Source organism: Lepisosteus platostomus, chromosome 9, assembly GCF_059453375.1.
Source record: "Lepisosteus platostomus isolate fLepPlt1 chromosome 9, fLepPlt1.hap1, whole genome shotgun sequence".
NCBI lineage: Eukaryota > Metazoa > Chordata > Actinopteri > Semionotiformes > Lepisosteidae > Lepisosteus > Lepisosteus platostomus.
Genome location: NC_142619.1, coordinates 30574205 through 30588236, shown reverse-complemented (window position 1 = coordinate 30588236; position 14032 = coordinate 30574205). Strand labels below are relative to the sequence as shown.

General features: G+C 38.6%; 1 protein-coding gene across 2 annotated transcripts in view; it reads right to left on the bottom strand.

Annotated features, from left to right (window-relative positions):
• Positions 1-14032, bottom strand: part of braf (B-Raf proto-oncogene, serine/threonine kinase) — a 46487-nt gene that overhangs the window by 16142 nt on the left and 16313 nt on the right. For both annotated transcript variants that reach the window (XM_088644688.1, XM_088644689.1), the window contains exons 2-9: positions 10201-10302; positions 8356-8622; positions 7772-7875; positions 7478-7580; positions 6588-6736; positions 3807-3926; positions 2602-2761; positions 739-778 (exon numbers count right to left, since the gene is read on the bottom strand). In XM_088644688.1, coding sequence (XP_088500814.1) covers positions 739-778; positions 2602-2761; positions 3807-3926; positions 6588-6736; positions 7478-7580; positions 7772-7875; positions 8356-8622; positions 10201-10302 — 1045 coding nt within the window. The remainder of the gene's footprint in view (positions 1-738; positions 779-2601; positions 2762-3806; positions 3927-6587; positions 6737-7477; positions 7581-7771; positions 7876-8355; positions 8623-10200; positions 10303-14032) is intronic.

The window sequence follows — 14032 nt, the reverse complement described above, 5'->3', positions numbered from 1 at the left end:
ATAACTTTAAACCATCAAATATTTCCTCAAGTAATGTTTCTGTATTAAAGTCTGTATTTCTGTTAACTATATGATGTCTTGTCCCGTTATTTAAATTTTTATCAGCCTGAAAGCACTTATCCTGATAGGAAAGTAATTCATGTACGAAAAAATAAACTTGTGTTCTTCTCTAAATTTCCTTTTGACTCACATCAAAGGGATTTTATGCTAAAGTGGTCAATATTGTAGTTTGACAGGCAGCTGTATTTGAAAAGAAAAGCTAAAAAAATGTGTTAAAATGTAGAGAAGCTGCTTTAAAACAAAATAAACCAACTTAAATCTGATAACCAGAAGAATTAAGGTAGAGTTAAGATGGAGATGCAGATGCACCTTTACCATTTTAGATTTCTCTAAAAAATGGTTTAGAGAAAATGTTTTTTTTAAAGCAAAACTTACAGTGGCAAAAGATATCTACACCATAAACAGGGTTAAGCAATGGTGGGGAATTTCTATTGCTGGATTAATTTGGAAATACTGAATGGTTGGTTAGTTGAAGGAAGCCAAAATGATCAAATATGACCTTGTCACACCTGCGTAACATTTGAATACAAAGGTCACAGCGAAACTTGAAATTAATCTTGGTGTCAAGGAAGGGGGACATCAGTAAGCCAAAAAATGTAAAACACGGTACAAATAGAAAAACACTTAAAACTGAGCAGCTGTGTAAGAGGGTTTCTAAAATTCACAAGGGCTTCTTACCTCCATCTGATCTCTGTAAGCCTTGATCTCTAATTAACTCCTAGATGAAGAAGAAGAGAACATAAAGTTTATACAAGAATGAAAAAAACAATTATTCTTTGAATATACTTCTTTCCTTTCTATAAACGTGAAAGCATTTCCTTTAAGTATTTTCTTAACAGTTAAAACATCTAAAACCATGATGAAGAAACTCTCATTACAGGGATAACCTACACTTTTTGATGAAGAACTCCTTGGAAACATATCAGAAACTGTACAAGCACTAATTAGCATGTCAAGATTTTTAGATCTCTAAAGAGAGTGCTTAACTAGTGTACCTCACTATAATGACAATTTTACATAAACTGCAGGTGTTAATAAAAATATTTAGATACCACAGTCTTTCCGGCAACATGCACGTTTTTCTAGATGTCATTACATTAAATGAAATATTGTCTCTTACTGTGGATATAAAGGAACACTGCCGTAAACAGTTATGCAAAGTCAACATTTGGTTTTCTAGTAAATGTGTTGTAGCAATAAGACTATGATTAGGTTTTGGATTAAACGATAATAATAATCCTTCTGTTGCCTTAAACTGACAATACCCAGGAACTGCTTAAAGCTTCCGGGTCAGCTTCTTAGCAGTGTTACGGAGATGGACTCTATATAAGATGTCTTGACTTTCCAACGCCAAACCAGAACGCAATAAACTGGGCTTATCTTGACACCTCCAGTGATAGTGCAAGTGTCCAAATTGATGCCTCTTAATCCACAGCTCCAGGAACTAAGCACACCTGGACTCTGATACCACCTGGAAGTCTCCTGTTATAAATGCACTGACAGGGCCAAAGTGGTCTTCCCATGAGGAGCACACACATGGGGAGACCACCGCAACCTGATGAGGTCATGAGCAATCTCCAAGTGTGCTGATTGCTGCCCAAGGAATTTGCATAGATCTTGAGGACCCCGACGACTTGACATCGAACTAATCGCTTGACAAGCAGAAAATGTCAAATGCAGGCAAGCTGACCTAAATTCCCCCCCATCTTAGTCTTAAGTCATTTTAGTCTTGCAGCCAACCCATTCCTAAGTCCTGAGACTGCATGCGTGTGATGGCTACAATACTCTGCCACAAATTCTTGAGAGGAACCCAGCACAGAAGACACCAATCTTTTATATTATTAATGAAATTCTTAATACAGACCATAGGAAGGATATAATACAAACTACTGTAGATGTCAGTAACAGTATTTTGAATCTCTCAATTGTTCTTGAGTGATTTTAAGAGTCAGTAGAAGGTTATTTTTGGGACAGAAAAAAGGTTTAATAATAGTATAAACCTTTCTAAGTGATATAGATGACAGACACACGTTTTACATGACGTGAAAATGCGCTAATACAATAAAATGGTGTAATGTTTCATTCCTATCTCAAAGTGTACGCTTCTCAGTGAATGTATTTATGCGTACTCAGTACTTAGACAGCCCACATTTTTGTCGGGCATTGATATCCTTTTAACCCACAGGCATAACACACCTGCATACCGTAAAAAAAATCTCAGTACTTCTCAGAAGCAGGGCTACCATGGGGTTATCAGGGCTGCTATCTGTAAAACTACTAATGTGTTAAACGAAGCACAGAAATACAAAGTGTGTAGAAATGGCCTTCTTTCTCTTATAACGTCTCTTCTGTCCTTATCATACTAACGTCATTTCCATTTCAGACTTCACTTTAATTTACAACCTTCCCTCAAATAATCCCAGCTTATATGTTTTGAGGCCTTAAAATGTAGATATAATTCCACAGATGACTACATGATAGCAGTAGAGTCAATTCAGGTTGCCCTCCTTCCTCCATTCCTGACAAGAAAGACTGACTCACATCAATGTTGACAGGTTCGATGGTGTTAATGTGGACATTGGGAGCAGAAGATGACCGGTCTCTCTGGCCAAACTGGTTCCGATGGTCTTCGTCTCCTGGACGGAAAGTCTGAGGAATGGGGATGGATTTTGAAGGGGAGGCAGCAGGGTGGCAGAGAGACCTTGCACAGGGAAAACAAAAAGTTAAGTTTAGCAACAGGGACTCACCTTTCGGTTTAGAAAAAAATCTTCAGATCCAAGCAATCATATTTTTACACCTATTCAAAAATAGAAAACTTTTGTGTTCAGAAATCAGAACAGATAATTATTTTAGTAACACAATATTAGTGGTAGGGATAAGCTTCACAATGCACTTATTCTTTCACCTATAAACAACAGCTTTGATAACGGAAAAAGGCTCAATTCAGTTAAATATGTGGAATTACTTTTTTTAAACACGGCAGTAACAAAATGCATACAATTCAAAAAGCAAATAACCTAATAAAAAATAGCAGTAACACCGTGGTCTCTTATCTTTAACTACAGCAGATGCATGATATACTTAAAAATCCAGATAAAGGCAAAACTAACATCACTTTACAGATGAATAGTTATTGTTAACACAACTGCAAAAAGATAAAATAAGGAAGGAGTTTACCATCCTTGATGTGCTTACTGAAGTCTTACAAAGGCACTTGCTGAACACTTATGTTCACATACATTTCATTCTTTCTTATTCACGTAGTCTTATAACAGTTACAAGAGTCCTGAAGCACTATAATAATAAAGCATGTCTTTGGACACATTTGCGTTAATAGGCTATTGGAAAAATGCAACTGTAGGCATCCAACCTGTATCATTAAAAGGACAGTTAAAAAAACAGAATACTTTAATATGAAAATAAAATCATCCTTAATCTTTCAGTTAAATCTCACCCGACATACTGTATTCATAATCTTAGAATATTGCTATGCTTCAAATAACAACGGTTATGGGAAAATGCAAATAAACTAACATCTTGGACGGAAACCCAAACTGAAAAATCTCGGCACGAATGTGTACATGTACACCTTGAAACACATGCTGTTACGCCATCAGCTTCTCTTTCCAAGATGGAAGCAAAGCTGTTATCAGGGGCAGCGTAGCCACGGGGGTTTCACCAGTGAGCATTGAGTACTGGGACACTCCGGCAAGGAGCATGATTGTGCACAGGTTTCTTTGTCTTACCCGCTGGATTCTGAAGGAGGGAGGGACGGACCGACTTCAGACACTGGTGTGGTTCCTTCTGAGGACACCTCTTCCTGGGTGATCGGGTGGTGTTCGAAAAACTTGGACACAAGCAGTAGGCTGCGCAGGGGAAAAGGCACAGGTAGCTTTAGGTCTAAGAGGTTAATATGCCTTTTCTAGTTTTACTATTGTGTTGCTCTTTAAAACAGCTTTCATTATGTATTGGACAAATTTCAGCAAACTTGGGAAAGTACTGGTTGTGCAGCCGGCATTTCACCACAGAAACGTTCCAACATGATGTGCATGCAGAGTAAACAATTAGTATTTGTCAGCAAAATTGTGTTAAAATCAAAAGCAATATTTCTATTGGATTAAAAGAAATGTATTCACAAGCTTGCTTGCTTACAATGTAATAGGGCCACTTCACCTCTCCGGACGTTTTGTTGCCTTGTTCTAAATCATAGCCAATGATGGCAACATTTCCATACCTGGAAATTTAGTCAATTTTGTGATGTAAATCACATTACACATTAGTATGTACATTTTACTTTCATTATGGTCTGAAATGCACTCATCGATGCCGATTAACAGGAGTTTGAGAAAACAGAATTGTTTTCCATGCATTACGTTTTTTAGCCTAGGATAATCTAAACTATGTTTCAGTTACATTGCAAAATAAAATATAAAAATCCTAACAGGTTTTCAAAGGTTCTAGGGCATATCTAACTCAAAATATAGTTTTTTAGAGATCTGACAAAAACCTTACATAGTATACGGAACTATTTGGGCAAAATTACCATATATCATGCTACACTTTTTGAAAACTCTTATGTGAACAGATTATTTCTTTAGGAAATACTGCACAAAAAAAAAGAAACATCAAGCAACTGCTACGAGTAAAAACTACGCCACCATGTCACCACATCACATTGTGCATTTGCAAATTACATATTTCCAATGAACACTTATAAAAAAGGCACTACCAGCAGCTTTGTTTGCTCTGTAGAAATTTAAATTGATAAGAATTGTGACTTAATTCAGGTACACCATTTCTGTGTAAGTGAGATGTTAGATTTAAGTGTCCTTCCCCTGTTAAAGTAAATGTGATGTCTTAGCTACTTTCTTATTGGCAAGAGATGCATAGTCAATGCTTCTGTGGTTTCGGTGTTTTAAAACGTGACACACCCATTATACTTATTTTTGGATGATTAATTTTTCATTTAAAAACAGCTGCTAATTACAAACCATGGAAAAATGTTTTGCACTCAACTTGCTACTGAAAGTTTTGCCTCATCAATCTTTCAAGTACAATTTACACGTGTTACTGATCCCTAATCTCAGATCCTGTTTAACAAGCATGCCAGTCTTGTAGTTGCCCCAACTGATACGTTCATGTTTGCACATTTATTTTCTGCAGGTGTTAAACTACATGTAGCTTACAATAACCATAATGACAATATTTTAAATAATCATAGTTAGCAATGATAAAGGGGCAATAAGCGAATCTTAAACTGGGATTGAGTGAAGTCACAAAAACAGCGAATTGTCTTTTAAAGAAGGCTATGTTGTGGAAAAATACTGAAAACGCAAAAACACAACATTTAGTTTACAGAATTAAAGACTGCTAAAAAACAAGCTTGGTTTCTTCTCACCCTCACACATCTGTTTTAATTAGTCTTGTATGTCACATGGTAGAAAACATTAGTCAAGACTTGAGCAAATTATTGCTACTCATATGACACATAACTTTAACTTATTATATTGCTTCTATGGAATTTAAAACATTTGCAGAATGGTACAGCTTGTCTCGCTGCTACAATTAAATAGTTAATTGCTTTAAGGATCTGATCCAGCATTTTTTTTTAAAAAACCAAGTTAACCGCTTCAATGAAGTTGGGTTGCATGTTCCAAAATCCCATAAGCCTTTATGCAAAAACATGCCTCTTTTCTCAGTTTACATGTACTTTCATGAAGGTTTCACTTGTGTCACCTGGTTTGTGATTCACTACTGACTCTGAACTGGGTCGTGTTCGCAGACGTGGACATTACTTCAAGCCCGGGACTGTATGTGGCTGTTGCTCCAGAGTGATTCCAGAACAGCAAAATTATTTTATAACATGGCTGTCAAAATTGATCGCAGAGGTCAGGATTATTCTGGTAGTCCTTCAATATGAGCCCGAAGTTTCCAATATGATTACGCACCCTGACAATTAAATATTTTGTGTTTTAATGTGTATAAGGGATATTGAGGGACTTGTTTCACAAGCACAATGACATTTGCTTCTCCTCAGACTAGGGATGATGTACAATTGCGAAGGATATGTGTGAAGTCAGACTTCATTTACAATACCTGAATTCCTTTTTTAATTCTTCTAAATAATTTGAAAAGGGACTTTTTAATTATTCCTTTTTGTAAAGTAGTAAACTGTATATTCAAAAAATCGATTTAAATGCACTAAGACATCAAATACTGTACTGAATTATAAAAGAGGAAATGGCTAACTGGGAAGCGATGGAAAAATAATGTTTACAATAAAGAAGAATGAACAGTTATGTTTACGTGTAATTGGTAATTTGAGCATGTTTACTTCCAAGGAAAAGAACCCGTGCACGTTCCTATTATATCGTAAGGCATCTCTGTGTTTTATAAATCTTGCGGGTCGTTGCATTGAAAACTGTAAAGAAAGAAATGGGCTCCAGTGCCACATAGTGCCAGCGAGTAAAAACTGCACTATGTCTCTCTCCCTGAGCCTCAGCCCACGAGTCCAGGTGTGTACTCACTCCAGCTGGTCATAGTTGACACACATGAGAGGCACTTCTGTGCTGCAGCGCTGGTGAAACTTGTACCCACAGGTCTGACAGCGGAAACCCTGGAACAGGAGCTTTCGGCAGAAATCGCAGAAAGCCAGGGTGAAGAAGGTCTTGCGCACCTGGAACAGCGCACAAACATACGTAAGACGCATATTCAATTGCAGGCGCCATCCAACGTCACGTAGCGCAGTGTAATGATTTACAGAAAATCAGAGATGTAAAAGAAAATATTCAGAAAAACAAATTATAGACTAATCAATTATTAAAGCAACAAGAACACATTAAAAAAAGATTATTCTTAGTATACCTATAGAAAGAGTAAATTAGCATTTTTAGTCAATCCCATCTGTTTGATGATACCTATCCTGTTCTATAGATTTGACTGATTAGAAGACTGCACTCAGCATAAAATTATCATCTTGGGCACTGGATTGGCTCAAACAATAAGGGCTCTTGCACAGAGTGCGGATCAAGCCCTGTGAACTGCTGGTCCCAGGTTCAAGCATGGGTCGCATCACAAGCCGAACGCCACTTCCAGGGCAATGGCACACAAATGAAAGAATGCCGCTAGGGTAGGGCAGTCACTATCTTGCCAGGATCACCTCAGTTTTCTGGGAGACCGAATTAGTTCTACAGTGTTAACTCCAGTAAGGCACCATGAATGGACGTGACCATCTAACAGTGTCAGAGGAGACAGTACACAAGTCTTTCTTGTCCCTGTGAAGATGTTCTGAAAGGAGTCTAAAAAAACAGTGGCGATTTCCAAATGTGTGACATATAATAAAAACATAATTGAAAATTCCAAACTTTGAGCAAAAATGAGAAAGGAATAGGCTAGCTCATGGCGTGTTCATACTTACAAAGTTGTGTGTTGTCAGTGGAACATTTTCTAAAACCTCTACATGTAGCTCTTCCCCGGTCAGCCAGGAAATATCGGTGTCCCAGCCAATCGGTTTCTTTTCTCTGAAGAGGAGTAAGAAAAAGTTGCACACATTTGTTACTTATCCGTATGAGTGCCTTTTTCTCCCACTGACTAAAATAAATAGTGACCTTAAGCACCCTTCCTGCAGAAACCCCTGCGTAAGGTTATTAATAAAGAGTGGTTAACAGCAGTTTAAAAATGAACAGATATATATGCAGGAACATATTATTACCCGTCTTGTATTCTGTACACCGCACAGCACTCTGGAATTAAGCCTCTCATCATCAGGGCTTTCTTCAGAGAGTCTCGCACTGTCATGCCACAGCGGGCTGGGACCTGTGGGAATAGGAGAGCAGAAATAAAACAAGAGAAGACGTCAAGCTTGGAAGACGGTACCTCTGTTAGGGAAGCCACTGGATCACAGGCAGCTGCAAAGGAACCTTTCAAACGGGGGCTGACTGCCCTATACTCTGCACTCTGAGCCTCAAGAAAGACAAGTTATAAAGTACTGTGGATCCTTCTGAAGAAAACAGTACCTAGGACATGGGTGTAATGAAAAAGATTTTATATAGCAGCAGATCCTAAACATTTAGAAAAATCTTTTCACGATTCCTCTTTTGTGGCATAACATCAACACACCAGCAAGAAAAGCTAGAAAGACACTGCTTTTGATCATTACATGCAAACAGAAAAATAATATCTAACATATCACCAGCCCGATTTGAAAACGGTTTCAAAACTCGTTCGTTCATGTTGGACAACACAGAAAACATCTATGTCACTCTCGTTGCAGTTCATGCCCTCACTTCAACTCACCACAGTTCTCTGCTTGTTGGGCAAGAAGACCCGGACAATCGGTTTCTGAGGTGATTTGGGGTTATTGCGGGCAGCATCTGTGGGGGTCTGCAGGACAGCGAGTGTGGTAGGTGCCACAGGAAATCCCTGGCCACCGGGGAGCTTGACATCCAAGAGGCTGGGTGTTGGAGAAGAGCAAGAGAACTCTGTGCCATTCCCTATGGCCTCCAGTAGCTGCTGTTCTCTCTGTTGTAGGGCGTCCAGCTTACTGGTGTACTCTTCATAGGCCTATAATGGAGAAGAGGAAGAGCTTACAGGACTGCCTGTGGAGAGTCGCGAGATAGCTAAGCCTCAGTTTGAATACTGAACACAGGTGCCGATCATTAGTTTAAGCTTCTACATTAATGTTCAAAACCATTATCACCCTGCCCGGGCCTGAGGCGCGTAAAAACAATTCTCTGGGCACGTCGAAATACGGCCTACATACTTAAGGCAGGAGTCTCATTTTTTCCCCGTGCCTCAGAAAAGAAAGTAAGCTGTTCATGTGATCTATTGTTTGTAGGGCTGCGGCAGGGAGGGTTTTTTATGTTCGGATGTTCAGTCAAGAATCGTGTTTCCGTTGGTTTCAAAAAGCAAAAAGGCAAATTAAAGCACCTCGTGTTATTCACTGTGGCTTGTCTTGTCCCACACACTAATGTGCAGCAAGACAGAGGCAGGGAGGAAGAGCGTTCATGTAAGAAATCTCTCTGATTGTGCCTGCCACCCTCTGAAAAAACAAAATACAGCAATATACTATACAGACACAACCAGCATGTTACTAGTGTTGTCTTTAAGAACTGTACATGACTAACTTTCATTAGCCAGTAGTCATTTATAAATCACAATTAAAACATATTTATCCCCATTTACCTGTGTGCGCACGCAGTGAATAATGCAAAAGCAGCCAATGAAAGAACCATGTTCTTAACAATATGGCGTGTAGAGTAAAAAACAAATAAGAAAAAATATTATGAACTCCGACTTCAACTTCCTCCCAAAAGGCATTGTAAAACTATATTTGATATTTTTGATTTTCTGCCAAAATGATGTGGTAATCTTAATATAGACGGAACGCCTTCTGTGCTAAGGCTGTTAGTGGCAGTGGTTTTATTTCTCTCCTTTTGTATTTCACACTTACACTTAGAGTACATAAAATACATAACATTCTGGCTTGGGGCACATTTAGACTTGACCTGCAAGCCTGACTGGACATGCTGGAATGTTTTTAGCCTTCTTCTTCTTCTTCTCCTAATATAGCGATTAGAACTGGATTGCTCTCCTTTCTCGACACCTGGCCTTTGAGCCTTTGAGGTGGGTTCAAACACGCCTCTTGCCAGATTACACTTTCAGCAGATACCCTGTGAGTGGCACCTTTAGAAAGAACTGGGGTGTTACCGATTTTAACCACTGAAGGTCGGGATTTGCATCATGAGGTGTTGACACTGTGTTATGCAATAGGATAATATCCATTAAAATCTGAATTTATGGGTAGAGCAATTCCAAGAGAAAAATAAAGGACAGCAAAGCTGGATATTAATTTATTTTAATCCAGTATAGCAGCCATGACAAAAGTGACCCATTCTTATGTTTACAACCAAACTATATAATACAACTAGTACAACATAATCTACTAAACACACTTACATTGCTAGGTCACACCCCAAAATAAATGGCTAATAGTTTTTAAAAAATCATGTATTGGCGTGTACTGTTTTCCTAGATTTAATGCAGAGTATTGTTATCTTTACGGAGAAAAAAAATCCTGAACAAATAACACTGTCACAATGCACATCAAATTAATTTGAGTTTTGCTTATTGTTAACTCACCTCCAAGTATATTGATGGGGGGTTATGTTCTCCTCCAAACTTGTCAAGCAGTGCTTCTAAGTGCTCTTGTGTTAATTTTATCATCTGTTTGATGTTCCATACCTACAAAAAAACAGGAGAAATTTACCAGACGTTTAAACGGATAAACATTTAAAGGTGGTTCTGAGACAAAAAAAAAACAATCCAATTGTTTTGGATGAAAATGAATCAGTTCACAAGGTAAAATAAAAAGAAACAATGGGGTTCTGTTGCCTCTGCCCATGGTCATCTATCCGAAGGAGAAAAAAAGTTTTATGTTAATTCAACATGAAACAAGAAACAAAAAACAAACAAAAACTGAAAGACAGTGCTATGTCATGGACATCTGACAGGGATGCTACTGAACATGGCATCACAGCCAGCAGCCATATCAACCTGCAACTTACAACTGGCTACTCCCTGAAGCTCAGCAGGTGTGAGCCTGGTCAGTACCTGGATGGGAGACCTCCTGGGAAAAACTGATGGTTCAGCTGGAAGAGGTGTTAGTAGGGCTTGGAGGGGGCTCTCACCCTGTGGTCTGCGTGGGTCCTAATGCCCCAGTATAGTGATGGGGACACTTAACTGTAAAAAGGCGCTGTCCTTCGGATGAGATGCAAAACCGAGGTCCTGACTCTCTGTGGTCATTAAAAATCCCAAGGCGTTTCTTGAAAAGAGTAGGGGTGGAACCCCAGTGTCCTGGCCAAATCTCCCACTGGCTATTCCCAATCATGGCCTCTTAATTGGCTTCATCACTCTGCTCTCCTCCCCACTGATAGCTGGAGTGTGGTGAGCGTTCTGGCGCACTATGGCTGCTGCACATTGGCGGTGGTGGTGGTGGTGGTGGAGGGGAGTCCCCATTGCCTGTAAAGCATTTTGAGTGGAGCGTCCAGAAAGGTGCTACATAAGTGTAAGCAATTATTATTATAATAATTATTATCTTGTCCTGTGCAGGCACTCTTCTAAGCTCACTTACTGGAACTCTCCAGTGCAGAGCCCATGCTCGGAATAGGACTGCAAACGCACACACAAGGGTTGCCAATCAAAGATGCACCAAAACTAAACTGGCCGACCTTGCTTAAGATTCAAATCTGCACTGCAAAGTATGAACCACTTATAAATGTGCTCCTAATAATGAGGGCACTGATATAACTTTTCTTCGCGTTTGAGTTAAATAATTCCCAACAATTATTTAAATACACAGTCACCTGAGTACAAGCAGTCAGTCCTTATTACTCAATACTTAAGAGATAGAGATGCATAGTAAAGATAGCACCACTCAAAAATAAAAAATTAAGTACTCCATGTGCTGTTACACAGTGCTTTCAAAGGTATGCAGTGAAGACCAACAGCAGCAAAAACCCCACAAAGATGATGCACATGCATTCCCAGGTAAGGAGTTTGTTTCTGTACATGGTTCCTCTACCATTCCTTTATGCCAGTGGCCAATTTCGGAGCATTTCTAGCACAAAGTTACTAGGATGCATCCCATCTTCCTAATAAACATTATTTCAATATAAATCTGTGCATGGTCGTTTCCTCCCATCTTATATGAGATTACTGTGTTTACCCAAGTCTACATCAACTTTGTGTTTAACTTGATGCCCTCAACTCTACGAGAAAGATCAGGTGTATTTTCTGTATTAATTGATTGTGTGGTTTAAGCAATCCACACAGGACTCACTGCGTACTGACCCAAGGAAAATACCAGCACAAGTAATAATTACTAAGGGTCAGATTTAGGTCTAATGACCAGGCAAAACAATTGATCATATTTGAAAAAACTGAACTTGTATTCTGTGCAGGCACTATGAATCATCGTTGGCAGAATAATTATTTAGTTGTGGGTTTGGATAAAAATTACATTAATAGACCTTACAATTACTCAAAGGGTACAAAGAGCAATGCAGCAGCAGGAATGTGAACTACAGCCCTGAGCAGGACTATTTTCTCTAACTCAATCCCAACGCTCCTGCAAGAAATTGCGACTGCTCACACAGTAGCATATATCAAATCCTACAGGACCAGCCCTTCACTCTTACTCCGATTAATAATACGGGAATGATATTGGCTACTACAGAATTGTAGGTAAATCTAACCAAAAAGCACATGAAACTGCTAATTAGGAATTTTACATATTTAATGTACACTTAAATGCATGCCCACTTGCAACACAGACAAAATGCCCCATGCCCGTCTGCAACACAGACAAAATGCCCCATGCCCACTCACCAATCAGGTTATGTCCTGAGGAATCCCAGTGCCCCTGCAGGGCTCTAACATGAACCCACAACCTCCCAGTTATTACTGAGCCTAGAGTCTGAAGCAACTCCGAGAATACAAAAAAGTAGAATATTCCATCCACGTTTTTCTTTTTTTCCCCCAAAAAGATTGTTTCAGTGAAAAAAAAATCAGTTAAAAAAAGTGTGAATTCAGAAAATAAAGGCTACGTGTGCTTTTATGTGCTGAAGGACCGTTTTATTATGATGAAATAAAAACCAAGAAGACACAGGATAGTATCCCGTGTACCGTGCGATAATCACTGTGAACCAATTGAGCACACGATTTAAGAGGTCCACTGCCAAGGAAACATCGGAGATTGAAAAAACTGCTTAGCCAACAGCACTCGGCACATTTCTTTATCAAGCTGATACTGCACATCCAAAACTGTCACTGAGGTCACGCTATTTTTAAAAGTGAAAGAATAATTCTACGCAAAAGTTCAATCTTAACAGAAGAATTCTGCCAAAATGCTAAAAACAGAAAGGAAAAACTCAAGTATATTTTATAAAAATATATTTTTAATAACTCATATTCTATTCCTTAGAATATTTTTAAATTTGTTTAGCGAAGAATTAACATACTAATCCACTGCTGACCTTAGTCATTGCTCACTATTACTATACATACCCTCTCTGACTGACTTATGACATTCTCTTGAAATGTATCAATTTTTTCCACCTGAAAGGCAATTCTAATTCTAATAGAATCCTTTCAAAAATGTTGCCATTTTCAGAGCAGTAAATGTACAATGACTGACTAATATATCACTGGTTTCACAAAGCTTTTTTAAATGTCACAATATTTCATAAGAAAATATGGCAATACTGCAATACTCAATGTAGAATGCCCCAATTTCATAATTAGGAAATCAAGTACATCTTAACCTAGTTATAATGCTCTTTTCAGGACCAAAGTATTTTGTGTGTTATCACAGGGAGCTTGGCACACTGGAGCATTACTTAATACCTGCTCTTTGCTAAAACACTGCAAAGTGATACTGGAATATTTAACTATAAAGACCATGAAAAAGCAATAATGGTGAATAAAACCATTTTTATTTAACTGAATAACAATGTACCAAAGAACCTATTACAGCAAATAGAGACAGTACAATCCTAGAAACGATAGCAAGGTGTCAAATTCAACATCGAGCTCAGACACTTTTGTATCTGTTGCAGGAATTTGGTATCAGTGTTTATCTTTACAAATAACAGAATCTAGTTTAATAAAAACTCAGAATAAAATGAACTTAGCCAGCCAGACTCAGAAATAGTTAAAACATGTCCATACAATAATCCATCGATTTCTCTAAAGGAGTGCGATAACTACGTAATTTACCTAAATTAAATGCAATGGTCGGTAATAATAACAATAAAATTGACAGCCTCTATTTCTCCAGCTCTTTTCATCCTGATGGACCCCAAAGCGCTTTACGTAGAAGATGGAATCCACTTCACCCCCCACTGAAGAGCTACACCCACCTGGCTGGCATGCGGCAACCATTATGCGCCAGCAGCCCCACTGTACAGCAAGG